Raw genomic sequence first — 21722 nt, forward strand, 5'->3', positions numbered from 1 at the left:
TGTCAGATGAGTGAGCGGGTTCGTACCTGCCGCCGTCCGGCGAGCCAGGCTAGGACGGGCCTTGCCAGCTGGAACTCTGGGAGATGTAGTCCTGGCGGGGGGACGGGGGGGGCGGCGCCCATCGCCTGCAGCCCGGGTGCGCAGGCGCGGCGTGCCGCAGGGCGGGCGGGGGGCGTGCGCAGGGCCGCGGGGGAGCGGAGGGGGTCGCCGCCGCCGCCGTCATGCTGCTGTCCCGCTGCCCGTCCTCCGGCCGAGGTAACGCGCCCGCTCGCTGCGGGGCGACGGGCTGTCCCGAGAGGACGGGGCTGGGGCGGCCGCCGCTCGGCGGGGCGGGGCGGGGCGGGGCGGGGCCGGTGTCTGGCGCGGCCCGGGAAGTAGAGCAAAGGTCACCGCTGGGGCGCGCCCGGGCGGCCGCGGGGTCGGGGCGGGGGTCTTGGCCGGGGTCTGGTCTTGTCGGCCGGGGTCTGGTCTTGTCGGCCGGGGGACGCCGAGCAGCGGCGGGTGTCAGCGGCCTCGTCCCGCCCGAGGGTGCTCCAGAGGGCAGGGCAGGGCTGGGCTCTGCCTGAGCGCCGGCCCAGCCTGTACCGCCTGTTGGTAACGTGGTTTATTTGACTGCGAAGTGGTGCATAGAAGAATACAACTTTTTTTTTTTTTTTTTTTTTTTTTGAGTGACGCTGGGTGTTAGCTGCTTTAAAGGGTAGAATAAAGCAATTGCATGCATGCCCTTACTGACGAAATAATGGCAAGCGTGCTGACAGCGGTTATTAACGAGCTGCGGAAGAGTAAAGTTTATTCTTAGCAGCCGCTTGCAGCGCTTCGTGCAGGTGTTCCACACCGTGTCACCCGGTCCGAAAGCTCTCGGGAGCCTGGTAGCACAAGCTCGGCTCGTTCGCTGGGAAGAATCCACCTTGTCCAGGGGCTTGGACCTACCTTTGTGATAATCAGATATATTCTAAGCTAAATTTCACCTCTTTTGTGTGTGTGAAATAACTGACGTTTCTTAACTGTGCAGTGCAATTGGTAGCGCAGTAGGTTCTGCTCATATAAAAACATCTCAAAAAAAAGTTAAGGTGTCATGTTCTAGGATATATGGTCAGCTGTAGTTGTTATCATGCTTATAAATACATTGCTTGTTCTCAGATCCTGCCTGGTTGCAGGTAAAGGGTGATTAAGAGTCATGAGATGGTATAATAACAGATTTTATGTTTTGTTGGTTAAATAAAAAGTTGCTGTTAAGAAACCAACATAGATAATACTTACTACCTTGCATATAGACACCAGTGACCTGATTATCACTGTGAATAATTTTAATGGAGGATGTTTGTGCTGACCTTGCCAATCGCCATTCTCAACAAAAGAGTCTTAGGCTGTTGGTGATTTTACTTACACGTGGCAACTTTATTTTGCAGAAATACTCTTCTTCAAATCGAGTATTATTCTTCTTCACCTTGGAAACTGGAGAAACAGAATCTTTAAAGGAGGGAAAAATACCTGGCAAGGGGAATTGCTTCACAGACCTTTTAAGTAGTTCTGGTGCTAACCATACTAGTTTTCTGAGTACAAATCACACACATTTTTTTTTTTTTTTTTTTTTGGTGAAGGGAAAATTAGAACAAGACTGCTAACATTAATAGCCCTTCTGAACAGAGTCTTATTTTGATAACTTTAAACTTTCATTTGGTCCATTTGCTTAAAAAGAAATTCTCATTTGTTCTTGCAGCAATTAATGTATGTGCAGCAAAGGTGAAGATTAACTGTATGTACTGTTTCTAGCTGTGGCTACAGTATACTTGAATTTTAGTTTTTAATGTAGACCATGGCGTTTATTTTAGAAGTCTAATATCAGTAGCCCAAACTGTTTGTCTTCACATGCCTAGAGATAGTCAGAAGATACGAACTTGCATGTCCTGTCTCTGCAGTTGTTTGGTCACTTTTAATGCAGTCTGAAAAAAATCCTTTGAAGTTCAAAATGAAATGGGAACCTGTGCACACACGTTATCCTATGTCAGCTGTCAGAAATGGCTGGCCAGTGTATTGAGTGGTAGTGTGTGAAGAATGCTTGAGGGGGAATCTGTACTTGGTTTGGTTTGGTTTTATATATTACTTTATATATAAAATTCTACAGTGCACTCCTAACCTGAAAATTTCAAAATCTGTGTTTATAGTTCCTCATTTTCACATCACCTAATAGCCTTTGAAAGGGGAGCGGTCATATTTGTTGTGCCACTTCTGTCTCTGAAAAGGCGAACATTTTGGAAAATGACTTGATTTGACAGATTTGTTTCCTGTTCCTACAGCACGTCAGTGCTTTCGAACTCTGAAGCTGATAAGGAGAGGCTGCCGCCCATCGCTGCAGGTTGCAAGATGTGCATCCACTGCCTCTGTGCCTCGCATAACTACGCACTACACGATCCATCCTCGGGACAAAGACAAACGATGGGAAGGTAAGAGAACAAAAGGCGTTCTTTAAAAGCTTCTTTATCATTATTATTGGTCAGTTTTAAAGACACTGAAATGTGTTGCTGTTTCTTTTCTTTTTACAGAAATTCTCTATTCTTAAATACAGTGCTAATATTCCAAATGAAATTTTGTGGTTGCTATCTCACAATGAGTGTCTGTAGTGCTATAAAATGGGATCAGATTAAATTTGATCCTGTTTATTTAAAGAAAATATATAAGCAGCTTTTGCTTTAGTGACTATCACAACAAGATTTAATTCTGTCAGGTATGTATCTGTTGGATTTTTTCAGTTGTTGTTACCATGCAAGTTTGTGAGAAAATAAGATTAATATATATTTCTTAGAATTCCAGTCTCTACATTCAGTGGTTTTAGTGGCTTCAATTCCAGAAAAGACAATGATTAGTGTAAAATAAAGTCACGTGTTCTGACTAGGGTCTTTTTCTTTCTCCTTTACCTAGAGTTTCATGAGTGTCTTTGGTACAGCTAGCCAACTGGACTCTCAGTTTAACATTCTAAGATGATATTTACATACTGTGTATAGAGATTGAGTATATGTTTTTATGATGTATCTCCTTACAGCTTAAAAAGAGCTAATTTTACATTGGGATGCTGATGTCATTCTGCACTGTTCCAAGTACTAAAATGAGTATTCTGTTAAGTATTTATCCTCCTTTTTTGCAAAGTCATCCCAGAGTATCACAGAGCAAGGGTTATGGAGAGAGCCTGGGGGAAATTGGAGATTGGTTTCTGTTATGATCTTTTTTTCTATTAAAGGGGTAAACATGGAAAGATTTGCAGAGGAAGCTGACGTTGTCATTGTTGGAGCAGGCCCTGCAGGTCTTTCTGCAGCTATTCGGCTCAAACAGTTAGCTGCTGAGCATAGCAAAGAAATACGTGTTTGTCTGGTGGAAAAGGCTTCTCAAATCGGTGCACATACACTCTCTGGTGCCTGTCTTGAGCCAAGGTCCTTACAAGAACTCTTTTCAGACTGGAAGGAGCGGGGGGTATGTATGAGCGTATAAACACCACAATTAACTGCTAGCTTGTAATAAGCTCCATATCTGACTCATTCTGGTATGACTTAGTACCTTGGTACCATTGGTATTTAATACCATTTTAAAATATGTTGCTCTAACAAGACAAAAACCCCTACTTTCTTTTTATTTTGTTTCCTCTAGTTTGACAATGCTTATCTTTTATGTCTACACAGATATGCTGTGGCCTTTGCTTTTTTATATAGTAGTCTTACTGCATATAGGCAGTATGTCTGGTGCACCCTAGCACAAACTTCACTTACTGCACTTGTGCAGAATCCAGGAAATGTTTCACAATACACTGATTTTTGTGCAGATGTAGTGGTGTAGTGGAGGCCTAAGATGCTTTTAGGAGGGGGGACAGCAAGAGATGAGCTGCCACCTCTGCCAGAACAGCCACCTGACTTTCAGCTGGCTGCCTGCTGTCATCTGGGAGCTGCAAGAAGTGGCCTGTCAACTAGTCATTTTGTCTTACTAAGTTCAACATGTAAGTTGAACTGCCTTCTTTAGAAAGGTCTACAATACTGGTGTAGTACAAGCCTGTGTACAGACTATGGAAGTAATTTGCAAGGCCGTATTCCAGTCTTTGTATGTCAATAGTTTTTGCATTAATTCTTGCCTGATGACTGCCTCATAAGGTACTTTATCTTCTGTCTTATGATACTTCTCTGTATAAGTGCTTTATTAAACCTTTAACTGACTGCTAGTTTGATTGGTTTATTTTATTTGTTCTTGATTTTATTGGTTTGGTTAGGAAAACGTAACTCTCAGTACCATTTATTTCTTTTTTTTTTAATGTAGGCTCCACTTAATACTCCTGTAACTGAAGACAAGTTTGGAATTTTAACAAAGAATTCTAGAATTCCAGTGCCAATTCTTCCAGGTAAAGTTTGGTGAGGTGGTAGGGTCATCATTGTCAGTTTCTTTTTCAGCTTTTCAATGAAGGAAACAATCAATTTGATTCAATGTAATACAGCAAGTATATCTAGAATGTAATAGCTTCCAGTGATAGGGTCCCTGTAACACATGACATGACTGCAAAGGTGGTGATTGTAGAAGATATGCCTTATGGTGTATCCAACTTCTGTTCTTTTCCTTAGTGTTCTGTGGTTTATGTGTGTGTGTCTCTTTCTTGCCTAGGACTTCCAATGGTTAATCATGGAAATTACATAGTACGCCTGGGCCACTTTGTGAGTTGGCTTGGTGAACAAGCAGAAGCTTTGGGTGTTGAGTTGTATCCAGGCTATGCAGCGGCTGAGGTAATAATGACATCAGTGTATATGTGAAAAGCATTTTTGGATCCCCCATACCTCCACTTTAGTTATGTGTACATTCACAACATTCTTCTTAACAGGAGTGTATTGTGAAAATTGTGTTTCAGTGTCTAAATTCCCTAGCCCAGATCCAGCAAAGTGCAAGTGTATCAAACAGTATGTTAATAAGCTCATAATATTCAAGTTTGACCATTAATGACACAGTGCTTAGAAGTTGTACATTAGAACTTTGTATGAGTGGATTAAAATTACAGCTCATTAAAATGTTTTTTGTTTATTTAAATAATTTCCAAAGGTTCTTTTTCATGAAGATGGTAGCGTGAAAGGGATAGCAACTAATGATGTTGGCATTCAAAAGGATGGAGCACCTAAAGTAAGTAGTTATTGTCCTCAAAACTAGGGGTCTAAGTATGCAAATTGTGGCATATCTACTTCTGCTGCCATCAGTGATCTTGCTACAAGCTGAGGAAAAGTATAAAATTCGTAGTTGTCTTCCCTCTCTATATAAAATAGATCAATCACCTCTGGAAGTTCTCATCTCAGAACATTGTAAAGTTCTGAGATTAATAGAAAAACATTCATGCTTTGTGACTTGAAGGGAATATTATAAGGATGCTTTGGCATATGTGAAATCGGAAACAAATGAAAGGATTCCAGGAACTCCTAGGAAAAAGGTGCAAAGGTGAAACAGAAAGTTGTTGACCAGCTGGTAAGTAGCAGTAGGTAAGAAGAGTGTGCTTCTGGTTGATTGGCTTTCTTTCATATTTACAACTGCAGTCACACTTGTTGACAGTCTGTCTGCCTTGTTGGTGCAAGGTACACACTGGATCTTTATACCTTTTTGCTGGTTGGTCACATTTCTGTATCCAGAAGGTGACTCCCTGCCCTCTTTGGCTTATTTTTAGTGGAATTCAGAACTTGCAGTAAGCACGTTGCTTCCCCGTGCAATATGTAGGGAGAATTTGGCACCTCAGAAAAACTTTCCTACAGAATTATCTGGCTACAGAAATGCTGGGTAGGATTTTTTTTTTCCTCAGGATTTACTTTCTTTTATAAGGTTTCTTACTTGTTACATGGAGTTTCAAAGAGACACTTACTTTCACATAGAAGTGTGGGCTATTTTTCCCATTTAAGTTAGTGGATGAGAAGAAAAGACTCACTCTTGTTTTGAGAAAGTATAGCCAATGAAGGAGGAAGTGGTGGCAGGGAGAAGTTAGTGTGTTTTCCCAGTAGAATACTGTCTGTCCCCTCTAGGGGACAGGCACACTCTTGTTTTCAAGTGGACATTTTTTCCGGTAGGAGACATCAGTGACATGTACAACTTCCTGATGTAATACTGAGTGATCATAGCATCACATAATTAGTGTGGCACTACTGCAGTCTTTTTGAATCTTTAAGTGTTTTAACTGTCAGTTCAGGTCAGCTGGTACTACCTGCAGCATATAAAGGTTCAGGTAGATAATCTCAGTTTGTATAACCTTTAAGGCAAAAATATCTTCAATATGTTTGTAGAGAGCCTGATCAAATAGACTGTGGTTAATGACTAGAGTTTAACCTTGCAGCCAGTGCCAATCAAGCAAAAATTGTAGAATCATGAGTAAGTATAAAAATGCCAATGGTAAAAATACATAGTGAAAAGTTGCACATTGATTCTTTTGTAGATGCTGGACAAGGATGTTAACTGTGTAATACAACTTTGCACATGGCCAAAATGTTTCAAATGAATTAATTTCTGATACTTGCAGTATGGAGTTGTAGTTCATTGATTTATTTTATATACATTTACTTCAAATTGCACAAAATGTATTTTTAATCTTTAGATCAAATAGTAAGTCCCTGTAGTTCTCTTAGTATTTTGTAAGATTAATTCATTTTCAGGTTGACAGTCAGAAACTCAAAGAATGCACAAAAATTTTGGCAGAGTCTTGTAATTCCTGTTTAAAGGTTAATTCCCAACTGGAGGGAACATTTTCATTTGATAGCCTTTTTCAGAGGTTTTCAACCATTAAGTTGCAAGCAGATTTCATCTGAGAGACAATTCAAAACCAAAGCAGTAAGATTCTTCTGGACGTATGATGGCTTTAGGCACAGTTACCTTGAGATGCTTTTTCTTGGGTACTGTTGGCTAGTTCCTTCCAAATTTGTTCTCTTGAGCTTTTTTGACATTAAACTTTTTGGATCAAATCAAGGGTTGTTTGGTTTTTTTGTTTGGTTGTTTTTTCCCCCCTGTGAGATTGTGTGTATTTAGAATCTAGTTGTTTTACATTGCAAATAAAATGCTAGTATCATATGCTCACATATGCAGGCGACCTGCTCATGACAGAGTATATTGTTTACCCTTATCTTACTGTGAATCTCATTGTTGGAATTTTTGTTATGAGATATTTTTTTTTATATAACAATACCTAATATTACTGTAATTTTAATGTGTGTTTTAACATATAAGATTAGTGTAATATTATTATGGTAACTTTACTCTGAGGGAGGGGATTCTTTCAGGGGCAGAGGTGATGCAGGTTCTTCTGATCTGGTGTTTCTGTCTAACCTCTGTCATACATATGTGTGTGGGACAATATTGTAATGTGACTTCAAGAGCAAAATTTGAAGTGTGAAGTTACAGATTAAGATTCTTTGTCAGATTTCCTTTGCACCATGTGAATGAGCAGATGTGATATAAGTATCCTCTGATTTGAAAGAGATTCTCTTTTTCAGTAAAGAATTATCATTCACTGTAGTACTGCTCAGCTGGAATCCCCTTACAGGATTTCTGGGGATGCATCATGATTAGGTGGAAAAGACAAATGGACTAGAGCTGTAGCTTGCAAAGGTTTGTAGGTTCTGAGCAGTGCCACAAAGTAGTGTAAAATCTCTTTATTCCCCTCCAGGTTCTTGCTGCAAGTTTGGCGTGCCACAGATCTAACAGCTGGTGAAATGCTCTACTTTTGCAGGCTAACTTTGAAAGAGGCTTGGAACTCCATGCCAAAGTCACAGTCTTTGCTGAAGGTTGCCATGGACATCTAGCCAAACAGCTCTACAAAAAGTACAATCTAAGGGAGAAATGTCAACCTCAGAGCTATGGCATTGGACTGAAAGAGGTATCACTTGCATAATTTTAACAATTACGGAAAATACTGTTAAGCTATAAGGTAGTTTCTGTTTGCTTTCAAGATAACTTATGTAAGGCATTAGAATGATAGATTTTTGAGTTACACTTCCCGACTTCAGAATCTTTACTATTTGGAGGATGATGAGAGAAGGTGCTCCTTGAATATCCTGTTTCGTTTCAGCTGCTCCTTCTATCCGTATTAGAACTACAGGTACCTGTAAATCCACTCCATTAATGTTTTAATTCGATTTCAAATTACATTCCTTTGTGAAATCTGTTTTTGGTACTTGTACTAAATGAGAGAAGGATCCCTGCTGCTTAAATGTAGGGAGTTGTAGTACCCAGGGAAGGGAGGAAAGGCTTTCTGTGGGTTTTCTGTATATTCATAAGCAAGAGAGAGAGAAAAGGGGTGTTCCATATATGAGTCATGCTCTCTGAAATATCTTCTGGTTGACATTTCCCCCCCCCGGAATAATCCTTTCAGTGGGATTGTAAAATTGTGATAAGGATCAGGTTTCCTTTTTGAAATCTTTCCTACTTGGGGAAGTAGCACCCATGAAAAAGAGCTGTATTATTTAGAATATATTCAGAGCTTGATTATAACATATTCTTTATTTATTACTTTAAGCATGTGCTTCCAACTACAAAATATTTTTTAAATATTAATTTATGCTTCTGTAGAGAATAATGGAAAAGGAAAATCTATAGATCATGGAAGGAGGGGCTGGTTACTTGGGAGGAATATAGGACTGTTGTCAGAGAATGTAGGGAGGCAGCTAGGAAAGCTAAGGCCTCCTTGGAACTTAACCTTGCAAGTCAGGTTAAGGACAATAGAAAGGGCTTTTTCAAATACATAGCCAACAAAACTAATACCAGAGGCAATATAGGCCCACTGCTGAATGAGGTGGGTGCCCTGGTAACAGAGGATTTAAAGAAGGCAGAGGTGCTGAATGCCTACTTTGCCTCTGTCTTTACTCCTGCAGGCTTTCCCCATGAGCCCCAGTCTCATATAGCCCCAGTAGAAGTCAAGATAAAGGAGGAGTTTGCCCAGGTAGATGAGGATTGGGTTAGGGATCAGTTGCATAATCTGGACATCCATAAATCGATGGGTCCGGCTGAAATGCATCCAAGGGTGCTGAGGGAGGTGGCGGAGGTCATTGCTAGGCCACTCTCCATCATCTTCGGTAAGTCATGGGTAACAGGAGAGGTGCCTGAGGACTGGAGGATAGCAAATGTCACTCCAGTCTACAAGAAGGTCAAGAAGGAGGACCCGGGTAACTACAGACCGGTCAGCCTCACCTCCATCCCTGGAAAGGTGATGGAACAACTTGTCCTTGGCACTATCTCTAGACATATCAAGGAGATGGGGGTCATCAAGAGCAGTCAACATGGTTTTACCAAGGGTAAGTCATGTTTGACTAACCTCATAGCCTTCTATGAGGAAATTACTAGGTGGATAGATGATGGTAGAGCGGTGGATGTGGTCTATCTTGATTTCAGTAAAGCATTTGACACTGTCTCCCACAGCATCCTTGTAGATAAGTTGATCAAGTATGGGTTTGATGATCAGGCAGTGAGGTGGATCAAGAACTGGTTGAAAGGAAGAAGTCAGAGAGTTGTAGTCAATGGGGCAAAATCTGGTTGGAGGCCTGTGACTAGTGGAGTCCCTCAGGGGTCGGTACTGGGACCAGTGTTGTTCAACATCTTCATCAACGACCTGGATGAGGGTACAGAATGTACCCTCAGCAAGTTTGCTGATGACACCAAGCTGGGAGGAGTGGCTGACACACCAGAAGGCTGTGCTGCCATTCAGAGAGACCTAGACAGGCTGGAGAGTTGGGTGGGGAAAAACCTGATGAAGTTTAACAAGGGCAAGTGTAGAGTTTTGCATTTGGGGAAGAAAAATGTCATGCACCAGTACAGGTTGGGGGCTGACCTGCTGGAGAGCAGTGTAGGTGAAAGGGATCTGGGGGTCCTGGTAGACAGGAGGATGACCATGAGCCAGCAGTGTGCCCTTGTGGCTAAGAAGGCCAATGGCATCCTGGGGTATATTAGAAAGGGTGTGGTTAGTCGGTCAAGAGAGGTTCTCCTCCCCCTCTATTCTGCATTGGTGAGGCCGCATCTGGAGTATTGTGTCCAGTTCTGGGCCCCTCAGTTCAAGAAGGACAGGGAAGTGCTTGAAAGAGTCCAGTGCAGAGCCACAAAGATGATTAAGGGAGTGGAACATCTCCCTTATGAGGAAAGGTTGAGGGAGCTGGGTCTCTTTAGTCTGGAGAAAAGGAGACTCAGGGGCAACCTCATCAATGTTTACAAATACGTAAAGGGTGAGTGTCAAGAAGATGGAGTTAAGCTTTTTTCAGTGATGACCAGTGATAGGACAAGGAGTAATGGATACAAATTGGAGCATAGGAGGTTTAAGGTGAATATCAGAAAAAATTTTTTTACTGTGAGAGTGACAGAGCACTGGAACAGGCTGCCCAGAGAGGTTGTGGAGTCTCCTTCTCTGGAGACATTCAAAACCCGCCTGGACGCCTTCCTGTGTGATGTACTCTAGGTGATCCTGCTCTGGCGGGGGGGTTGGACTAGATGATCTTTCGAGGTCCCTTCCAACCCCTAGGATTCTATGATTCTATGATAATCACTCGGTAAATGTTCCCATGTATGATATGGTCATAGTTGCAATTTGTAATAGCTAAGTTATCTTTAAAAAAGGGTTTCGCTGTAGGGTTCCTTTGCTTACAGTTGATGAGACTGTCTGCTTTAGAGCAATAGGGATGGATCTGTCAAGTGAAATAGTGCTGTTGAGCTGATATCCATACTATGCATATTTCAGAGTTATTTTTACTTCACACTAGCTCTGGTCTAGTCCCATGGACTTGAGTGCCCTTTCATGACTGGAATGCTTTAGATCAGCTTCTAGAGCCTGTCTTGGAGTTTAGTTTCATGTGCAAGGAATCCAGTTCATGTGCTGTATGAACCAAAGCATAGTAAGTGGGAGCAGTCAGGAGTCCCACTCAAAAATGTGCGCCTTAATATAAACCGAAAAATTAATGTAGATAGACCCTCCATGCTTGAGTTGATCTAATGGAGCTCAACTGCCCTTCTGTCATTAGACTGTGCCTGGCACATAACTCCATGGTGAAGAGATGTTTTGTGAAATGAGAAGAAAATTGACTCGCTAGTGGAAACATGAAGATGCTTCTTTGAGTTCACCATGGGTCAGATGAGAATTAGAGACGTATAGGAGAGAGCAGAAAGAGGACAACCTGTTTGACAGCAAATATTTAGATCAATTCAGATGTATTGTTAAGCCTGACCTTGAAAAACTTGTGAGGAAATTGCAGTGATGTGTTTGGAGAAAAATAGTATTTTTAAAGAAAGAAGTGAATTTAAGCATTGCAGTCTTTAGTAGAAGTGTCTGTCAAAGTCACAGATAAAGGATCTTGAGGTTGAATGCAAATTTTTTGTATAGTGCTGGAGTTTGTCACATTTTCTGGTGTGCAACATTTCAAGCAAGAGTATTAGGAACCTCTTAAATGGTAATCCAAAAAGGTGTACTTACTACGTGGTATTTTCGTGTATGAGTTTCTGCATTGATCATAGCAGTACAATATTTTTCTTCTATATTTAATTGTGTGTTTGTCTTATATTATTGAAAGGCCATTACTTTGCAATATAAAGTAATTTATTTTTTTTAATCTTCATTTCAGTTATGGACTATTGATGAAAAGAAATGGAAACCGGGAAGAGTAGAACATACTGTAGGCTGGCCTTTAGACAGACATACATATGGAGGATCCTTTCTTTATCACTTAAATGAGGGTGAACCTTTAGTTGCTCTTGGATTTGTGGTAAGTGAAGTTTTTTTTCATGCTTCTTTGTTATTGTTTGGACTTAATTTTTTATGCAGTTTCTTTTCTCTGTTTTAATGTGAAGATGAAAACACAAGAGTAGCAACAGACCCAATTTAGTACTTTCTCAGTCTTAAGTGTGCTTATTTCCATATTTGGGAAGGTTAATTTGTCATATTAATCTGTCTTTAATCTAGTGTCTTTTATTAAGAATAAAGTTGAAAATTTATAAATACTTTTATTTTTTTTTGCAAACCAAACAAATGTTGGTAAAGCCAAAACCAGATGAATTGAAACTGTGCTTGCAAAATACTTGCAAGTTAAGAAATGTCTAAATCACTCAGACTGTGTACAGGTCAGTCTCCTCATTTGTGTGTCAACCTTGGGTGCATGTGCACTTCATGAAAGAAGCATATAAAGTGGAAATACTCCGCAGTTCCACAAGTAGCACTCCCTCCATTTCTCAGGTCTTCAGTGTATTCTTACCATTCACCCCCCTTCACATTGCCCTTTTTAGCAACCATGTTTCTGTATTGGACAGGCAGCTTCTTCTTACTGGTTCTTTATCGGAAGTGTTGAGATCACTAGAAAGGCTGTCATTCTGCCAGCCAGCGATGCAAAAAGCTATAGTTGAAAAAGTTTTTCTAGCACCTACAGTCAGAACTGAAGCACAGATTTATCCTGTGCATGTGCTTTACATACAAACACTGTAAGGGTTAGGGACATGATCTGGACTTTTAGCAGCTTGGGATTGAAATGACTCTTTGGTCTGAAAGATCTCAGAGGGATTCCAGAGTGTGCATGTGAGTGAAAACTATTTTTGTCTAAACATTTTGTAAGAAACATTGAAAAAAAAACTTGTTACCTTTTCTCAAACATGCATACGTGTTAAGTGTAGATTTTTAATATTGGAATTAATAAGTACAGACAGTAGACATTCAAATTCTCTTTGTTTTTAGAAGGTTAGGGAGCTTTGATGCTTAGAATGATATCAGTAATGTTCATAGTATCTTCAATTCAGATAGGAGAAACACTTTTTTGTGAACATACAAGCACTTTTTTGTCTTTGAACCTTGTGTCTATGTGAGTCTGAGCTGATTCTTGTAGTAGGGTTGTTTTGAAATTATTTTGAAAATTGTTCATTAACTTTATCGTATAAGGAACGTCATTGCAAACAGTGCTCTTAAAAGCAGTGAGCTGCCAGAAAAATCAAGGTACTGTTTGTTCCTGACTCATCATATATTCTGTTATTTGTCTCAAAGTTTATGGGAACCAGAAGTAATCCCCTTCTCAAAAGAGAAAATTTGGCAACATAAGTCCTTCAAAGAGGATATTAAAGATGGGAAATATAGAGTATATCTTTGCACAAATATTCAAATGCGTAAGATAAGAATCCTGGGCATCCAGCCAATTGGCAGTCTTTTTCCTCAATTTTCTGCTTTCATTACAGTGCTTTATTACACTAGTGGCTTACCTAATTGGAAATTATAATTGACTGCACTAAATGATGTGAAGAACTGCTTAAAAAATGTGAGCACAAGGACATAACTATCTAGAAATAATTATTTATTTCACCTTCCAGCTTTTCTAGGAACAAGAGTTTTTGAAATACAAATTTAAATCAAGTTTTCTCACTTACCTTGCCCATGCTTAGTTTAATTTCACTATTTTATTTCAAAGACAGATGGAAGGTGATTACAACACAGTTAAGTATTTCCCATGCTTCAGGTAAGGCAGAGAATAGTCTTACAGCAGCAAATTCTCAGATTTGCTTCTACTGTCCTGGTAATAGAATGTATTTTTGGCAGTAGTTTCTTTAAGTAGAAAGATCCTGAGGTTGGTTTAGTATGAAATAGATTGAAAGAGTTGGTGTGGTAATATGCTATGGTTTTCAAAGTTATGGTGAAATGTCATACTTCATTTTCACTCATGTTGGTTTTTTTTCTTTTTTTCCTAAGGTTGGTTTAGATTATCAAAATCCCTATTTGAATCCATTTAGGGAGTTTCAGAGGTGGAAGCACCATCCTAGTGTACAGCCTACTTTGGAGGGTGGAACAAGGATTGCCTATGGTGCCAGAGCATTAAATGAAGGTGGTTTACAGGTAACATTTTGTGAAGTTCTTTACTTTGGGTTGTCAATAGCTATGTTTTTAGTAATGTGGGTTGAATGTTGTTGGGAAACAACTGAACTGTAATAAAAATTAATAAGGCCAAAAGTTTTGCTGTAAAGAAAAGCCTTGTTGTTTTGCTGGATACTGGCTGTTGAGATTTGCTGGATACTGGCTTTGCCATACTAAAAATCTTCTGATGTAGTCACTTTCCCTTTTAAATTAAATACAAAGTAGAGTTTATATTACACTCAAATGTGTTCAGCAGCAAAGAAGCTACAGATAATTCTTTGTTGTGCCTGGAACCTTTGGAAAGAAATTAATCTGCTTTGGGGTTTTTTGTGTGTTTTTTTTTGTTGTTGTTGTTTTGTTGGGGTTTTTTTGTGGTGGGAGGTGTGTATTTTCTAAATTACTTGTTTGTCCTGGTGGGGGGAACTTTTTTCCTTAAGTCAGTAATGGTGATAAAGTTATGTTGCTTAGCAGATAGAAGTCCTCATCACCTCCTCAAGTACAGATACCTTCAGTATCTTTCCTTTCATGCACAACTTTGAATTTCTGCTTTCTTGAGAGATGGAATACCTTGTTAATTTTGTTCCCTTAAGGAGTCTAAAAGGTGAAACTAGGTGTTATCAAGACTTAAGGTCAGTTGAAAGGGTTGGAACAACTTGCAGGAGAAATAGTCTGGAATTTGTATTTTAACAGCTGAAGTACTTTCAACCTGTTAGCTTCCTTTGTGGAAATCTTGAAACATAGGACATGGCTGTGTGTCCTGAACTTCCAGATCCATCTTCTAGATGCTCCTTCCAGTTTGGAACTTAAAACTAACCTGAGTGTTCATGATTAGCAGCCTTTGTGTGGGGCGATTCCACTCTGCTCTCTTGACTACTGAAGTCTGTCTTCTTTGGTATAAATGTGGCTTTGTGCGTGTTCTGCAATACAAGTAGAATTTCAGCAGCAGCCTAACTCTTGTCAGTTTTGTGGAGTTTGGCTTTGACACCAGTGTACATGCCTGGGACTGAATCATGTGAGTTCATGAAGCAACTTCTTGATTACACATATGATACACATTTAATCAGTCTGCAGGTTGATCACTTTGTCCACTCTCAAGTGGAAATATGTCATATCATGTTGTAACATGATTGTGCTACTAGCATATTTCAGAAACCATTGTCAGTCCATCATTGTAACAGGTAAGGTGCAAAATGCCAAGATGTTTTAATCTAAACCTTTATACAGGAGGGGTTTCTCTTTCCATGCCCTGCACTGGTTGCTCTATCACAAGTAGTCATAACTGAATTTCTGACTTTGATGAAGTAGCCAGATTGTGGCTTCAGTTGCATACTCCTTATACTGTTTGAAACACATGGCTGAAAGAACGTGGTATTTTTTCGGTCAGTTACAGGCATTATGCTAAGTTACATAGACAGTAGGACTACATTTCTTGTGTATCTCTGTCTAATCTTTGGACTTCTTTGGTGGACTTCATGTTACTTACTTCGCATAGAGTTTGGTTTATTTTTATCTCCTGTACATAGAATTGTCTAGTTAATCATGAAGACACACTCTTAAATATTTTTTTTAATACATGCTTTCAGTAAAAAAGCTTTATCGATGAGTCACTTCAGAAGATTTTTAAGATTAGCTCTTCTTTTGCATGTGTTGCTTTGATTAATAACTATAGCAGTCTGACTCATTTACATCACTGGAGTCCAGGAATATTTTCTTATATAAGAAGTCATTCTGTAGCTCCAGTTTTAATTTTGGTGACAGTATTGCATCAAATAGGTGTATGAAATTACCATCGATCTAAACTTTTTTGTCTGTTATAGATTACCTTATGACCGTGTTTTTTAGTCTTTCACATACTGAGATGCTAAGTTTGTTTGAGAGACAGAGAGAGAAATCTTGTATGTTTGCCTGATCTGTAGATTTTGGGAATATGTGGAGCGAAGGGACAAAGTTTAATAGATTACACCTACATAGTTGTTATTTTTTTATTGCAAAATCAAGCACTTAAGACATTCACCTGGAACCTCTGTTTTGTCTACATTTTGCTTTAAAACTTTGAAAATATTTAAGTTTTGTGGAAAAACTATAAGGTGTTGCTGTTGTTGAGCAGTATATATTATGAGTATCAAGGGAAAAGACCATCATATTGATGGCCCATGCAAGTGTCAAGAATTAGACTCGCTTAACAGATTTTAAACCCTGATTTGAGCTAAGGGGAGAAGAACGTGGGGTTCCCTCACTGCTGGGGTGGAGGACTCTTCAGGGAGCAAGAGTCTTCCCCTTCTTTCCTCCTCCAAACCAGGTTTGTTTATTTGCTGCCAGAAGGGTGGTCACTTCCTCAGGTGGTCAAGGTTGAAGGGATTTCACCCTGTATCTCAAGGGCAGGGAGAGATTGTGCCATGCCGGCATGATGTGTTCCTTCAACTCAAGGGAACTGACTGTGAATACAGGCACCACGTGCCATAGTACTAATAATGAGAATTACTAACAAAGCTGCAGTGCGCATAACCTTTTGTGTTGTATGACTAATCTAATTTATACCTGGACAGTAGGTTGGTCACTAAGGACCTATTAAGTTAAACAGTTGTTGCAGAAGAAACTTACCTGGTAACCATCTTTTTATGTGTATCAAAGAGTCAGTCAAGAAGTCTTCTATGCTTACGTCATTATTGCATCCTAATAGATATGATAGAGTAACTATTTTCAGCCAAAGATCTTGTGAAAAGAGAGGACATACTACATATATAATTATTTTGAAATACTGTTATATAGCTGAATTTATGACTTTTAGTCACTGAAAAGTAAGTTAGAAGTTGTGGTTTTGGCTTAACTTACCTTTTCTATGAACTAAATTAATAAGTCTATGATTAAACAAATTGCCCAAAATACAGGGGAAATGCTGTGTAGTACTTTTTTTAGTGCCTACTAAATGGCTATTCAAAAGTGGCCAGCCCTGGGAGAATACTAAATAGATGACAACTGAACAAGGAGAAGAAACAAAAAAATATTTGTTTCAGATCATCTTGAATTCCAAGGGGTTAATTTAGATTTTTTCTACATTTTTCATTAAAGAAAACTACTTGTTTGTGGTCAAATTATTTAGGCTGTTGAAAAATTAATTCTTTCAGGCAGCTTTAATAAAAGTAGCATGGTAGATTCCCAGATGCTGCTTGGTACTAAATAGTTTGGGAGGAATACTATCTTCCTAACTTAGCTTCAGCAGTTTCAGACCTAGGATTTGAACAGAACTTCCAGCTGAAAGTGCTGCAGTCAGTCCACGTTTTGAAGCTGTTCTCTCTAAAATCTTAATCTCATTGGATGAGGGTGAGAATAACTTGATATTTGAAGTATGCCTTAGTTAATAGAGGCATACAACATAGCATATTAATACTACAGATCTTACATTTGCAAATCACCTGGCTGGCAGTTTGTGAGTTGACTGTCCTCAGTAACATGTGCTTCTTACAGAATGAGAGTAAGATAATGATTTTGCACCAAAAGTATATCTGTTGGCTGCTGACCAACTTCTAAAATAAGTGGGACCCTGGGGTCACGTACAGGGAGGGCACTTGTGAAGTTTCATAGAAAAGATTGGTGGAAAAAAAGACTGAGTAATCAACTGTTAGATGAGATGCATATCACTTACTGTGTGGAAGACAGGAACACAAATATGTTTGTGTTTGGAGTTGTTTTTTTTTCAAAGAATTCACTTAAAGTAGGAAAACATTATTGGTGGGTGACGTTACCACAGTTGTGTTGCAAAGCAACCGTCATTATTTATACTTAGCCTTGTACAAGGTCTGCATTCTTATTTGCTTATTATGCCAAATTTCCTTGATTAAGCGGAGTAACACTGGTGTGATAGTGCACCTACAGGTCTAAAAATCTAAAGGACATTCAAGCCTCATGCCAGTTTCATTTCCAGAATGTTGTTTTCACTTAAAAAAAAAAAAAAAAAAAACACAACAAAACCTCAAACAAACCACGGTTCTTTCTGTTTCCTCTTCAGTCGATACCCAAACTCACCTTCCCAGGTGGATTATTAATTGGTTGCAGTCCTGGACTCATGAATGTTCCAAAGATCAAAGGGACACATACTGCAATGAAAAGTGGCATGTTGGCTTCCGAAGCCATCTTTAGCCAATTAATCAATGAAAATCTCCAATCAAAGACAATAGGTAAGATCGTAGTCTCTTGATTTATAATTACCTTGTGTTCAATTGGAACCTCCAGCATCCTAGCAGTAACTACATGTGCCTGAAGAAGTGAACTGGGAATGCAAATACATCACAGAATGAGTGTGGTGGTTTAAAAATATAGCTGTTGTTTGCTATACTGTTAAATGATTTAAGAAATTAAGTATTGATCCTATTGCCAGAAAAAAAAAAATTGCCTCTAATGGGCATTTGAACAGTAAACTTAGCTTCCTGCATAAATGAACAAGAATATTATATATTTAATATAAAATATATATTTTGTTCCTACAAATATGTTAAAAATTAGCACTTTAGGATTCAGGTGTGTTACTGAAAGACTACAGGATCAGAGAGAAAAAAAATTAAAGGAACAGAGTAAGTGTAAGCAGAACAGGGAATTTTGCAAGCTTGCTCTTCCATTTTATTAATTGCTAGGATACCTTTTTCCTTCAGTCCTCTTTTTCTGTCTTTAATTTTACAGACTTCTCAATTTGAGACTACATGTACTTCCTATTATATGTAGTTGCAAGCACATTGAAGTAATTACCTGATCCTGACTGTATTTTAACAGTTCATTTAAGCCTTGTTTTTTCCCTTAAATCTCTTAACAAAGACTGTAGAGAGAAAACTCAATTAGAGTTTCAGTCATTCTGGATATGACTAAGTGCCCCATGATTGTTATTTTAGAAACCTGTAGTGTGGATTTAGCCCTACTGAGCTCTTGATCAGTGGAAACATGCAATACATGTTGCTGCAGAGGTTATTTTGAAAAATTTAAACTTTTAACTAGTGTCACAGGTTAAAATGCTTAGATCACATCTGAAACAATAAACACTTACTGGGTAGTGTGCTATTCTTGTTTGATTAATGGCAGGTTTTATAAGCTGTTTCCAGCTTTGTCAAGACAGTAGAACATTACATCTCACTTTCTTCTCTTTGCAGAGATTAGCAGTATTTTTCCAGTATTTCCTCCTGAAATACAGGAGATACAGACTGAAGCATGTTTTCATGTATAGATAAGGCTTAAAAGTTATATTTAGAACATCTGTTCTTATACAGCAGTAATAGAGAATGGTTAAGGGGAAGCTGTCAGCAAATTTTTCATCTGAACATTATTAAGATAATTGCTTGGCTTAACTACACTGTAGTAAATGTCTCTTGTCAAGAGTACAATGTCTAGTATTTGTAAAGAATACAATCAAAGAGTTTTAATTAAAAGTTTGTAGTCTAATACTAGTTGCTGATTACAATGGGAGAAAAATGGTTCTCTAGCACTAGCATCATCCACTGGGCTGCAGTCACAGTTACTTGGAGTTTGTGGTTGCATAACTTGTAAAGGAAAAGCTTTAGAACCTGACAATGTGAAAATTACAAACCTGGCACTTGGATCACAGGTAAACTCTCCTGACAATTGTGAGATTCCATGAGTGAGTAGCTGTTTTCCCATATAGATGCCACTATAGCCATCTGGCTGGTTATCTTTGCATTTTGCTGAGGTTTGAGGCAATTCAGTGCTGCTTTAATAGGTCATTTAATGGAGGCTACAAGGGAGCAGTAGGTATCTGCTGATAACTGCCAATAAAACAGATCTCTTTAAGAGGCTGAAATATGTCTAGTGTACTCCTAGCTTACTATTCTGAAATTCTCATTTGCTGCCTTTGTTGCTAACAATTGCCTTTATTCAGCAATTATTTTTTGTTTCAAGGATAGTTTTTATGTACTATAGGTACCTAACAAGTAATGTACTGCCTTAGGACTTGATGTGCAAGAATATGAAGAGAACCTGAAAAAATCCTGGGTCTGGAAAGAGTTGTATGCAGTTAGAAACATCAGACCATCCTGCCATAGTGTACTTGGTGTGTATGGAGGAATGATTTACACAGGTATCTTTTATTGGCTACTGAGAGGAATGGAACCATGGACATTAAAACATCCAGGTAATTGCATTATCTCCTGAAAGAAAATACTAAATTTTTGTCAGTCATTTCTCGTCTTAGTTGAAGCTAAAGCACATCAGGTGAAGTAGCAAGGCCAAAAAGTATAGAAAAGAAATCGATAATGTGGTGAAGCAGATTTTGTCCTGTTGCCTAACATACAATATAAATCAAGACATTAAAGCACTCTTCAACTTAATGTACTTTTTTTTGTCTCATAAAAAAGGCTACATGTTATGAAATGCTTCATTCTGTTTACAAGGGAAATTAAAATAGCTTAATTGTTCTTGCATAACTCCAAATTACAGTAATTCTATACTGAAACTTATTTATTAAAAATACATTTAGGACCAGATTTTGCGCAGCTCAAGCCAGCCAAAGATTGCACACCTATTGAATACCCAAAGCCTGATGGAAAAATCAGTTTTGATCTCCTGTCTTCTGTGGCTTTAAGTGGTACAAACCATGAACATGACCAGCCTGCTCATCTAACTCTCAAAGATGACAGCATCCCTGTGAGCAGGAATTTGGCTGTATTTGATGGACCCGAACAAAGATTTTGTCCAGCAGGTAGGTAATAAAAATCTGTGTCTGAGCTGGTTTTGCAAGGTGAAAGACCAGGTACTTTAGGAAGAGTCCACCTGGCCTACTACTTCCTTCAAGCATTCTATCCCAAGCCTCCTCCTAGGAGAGGGTTCAAGTGCAGGTTTTAAAATATATTAACAGTTCATGACAAAATCATTAGTATACATGGAACAAGGCCATTGAATTAATCTAGCAATATACTTCCTCATTATGCTTGCTGGTAACTAGTAGAGAATGCATGCAGGAGGAACCTGTTCAATGAAGTGATAGCTCTCTTTTGTTTATTGCAGGAGTTTATGAATATATTCCTCTGGAAACAGGAGAAGGATCAAGACTGCAGATAAATGCTCAGAACTGTGTCCACTGCAAAACATGTGATATTAAAGACCCAAGTCAGAACATTAACTGGGTGGTACCCGAAGGTGGAGGAGGACCAGCTTATAATGGGATGTAAACTGACAGGAAATCTATTCGGTGATTCCTGATCAGCAGCAAATAAGTTGGGAGTATTTTATGCTGCACTGTAATTGAAGTACAGCACTGACCTCAGTGTTACGGGGTTGGAGGCTAACGTGCCATTGTGAATTTTTAAGTATGACCATTGCATTAAAAGGAAAGTCGGTGCCTTCTGGTCAAACCCTAGCCTTATTTAAATAGAACTTCTTTACAGGAGTTGTGTAGTGCACAGGAGAAAGTTCTTCTCCGAACTGACAAAGGAACTTTGGATCTTAGATTTATTGCTGAAGTCCAGTGAATTGTGGATATGGTGGAAGAATTTAGTACCTACCCTTAAAAAAAGTATTTTTTCTCTATCTGGAGTGATTTACTATACGTAATCCTACCTTGCAGTAGGGAAAATATATCAGTCTAAAAACCTGTCACTGCTTTTAAGTGCTACACGTTTTACATCAACTTTACAGTGAAAATTTTTTTCCCATCAGTTTGATTTTAAAAAGTCTCATACTTGAACCTTCATCATATATCTACCAGCATTTTTATTTCTTACAAGAAATCAGGCCTGATCTAATAAAAACTAATAGAAACTGCCTAATTGTCTTAGTATTAAACTAAGCTTCTTAGGAAGCACTATTAAGCTGCAAAAAACACATGTGATTTACACATTAGAAACACACCTGAGTTGCAAAACACAATTACTACAGCTTA

At 38.9% G+C, this 21722-nt stretch overlaps 1 protein-coding gene across 1 annotated transcript; it reads left to right on the forward strand.

Annotated features, from left to right (window-relative positions):
- The first annotated feature begins 169 nt into the window (after positions 1-169).
- ETFDH (electron transfer flavoprotein dehydrogenase) lies at positions 170-21605 on the forward strand. Its single transcript, XM_051619938.1, has 13 exons — positions 170-255; positions 2298-2444; positions 3236-3465; positions 4297-4378; positions 4636-4754; positions 5065-5142; positions 7718-7864; positions 11586-11726; positions 13685-13828; positions 17853-18021; positions 19794-19976; positions 20322-20543; positions 20849-21605. Exons 1-13 carry the CDS (start codon positions 222-224, stop codon positions 21010-21012), a joined length of 1860 nt encoding a protein of 619 aa, XP_051475898.1. The 5' UTR covers positions 170-221; the 3' UTR covers positions 21013-21605.
- Positions 21606-21722: the final 117 nt, after the last annotated feature.

The sequence above is a fragment of the Apus apus genome, chromosome 4 (genome assembly GCF_020740795.1).
Source record: "Apus apus isolate bApuApu2 chromosome 4, bApuApu2.pri.cur, whole genome shotgun sequence".
In the NCBI taxonomy this organism is placed as follows: Eukaryota; Metazoa; Chordata; class Aves; order Apodiformes; family Apodidae; genus Apus; species Apus apus.

Excerpts from the sequence above, each read along its gene's own strand:
- ETFDH (XM_051619938.1), top strand. The coding sequence starts at position 222 with ATGCTGCTGTCCCGCTGCCCGTCCTCCGGCCGAG. Across the intron at positions 256-2,297 it reads CTGCCCGTCCTCCGGCCGAG|CACGTCAGTGCTTTCGAACT; the intron begins GTAACGCGCCCG and ends CTGTTCCTACAG. Across the intron at positions 7,865-11,585 it reads ATGGCATTGGACTGAAAGAG|TTATGGACTATTGATGAAAA; the intron begins GTATCACTTGCA and ends TCTTCATTTCAG.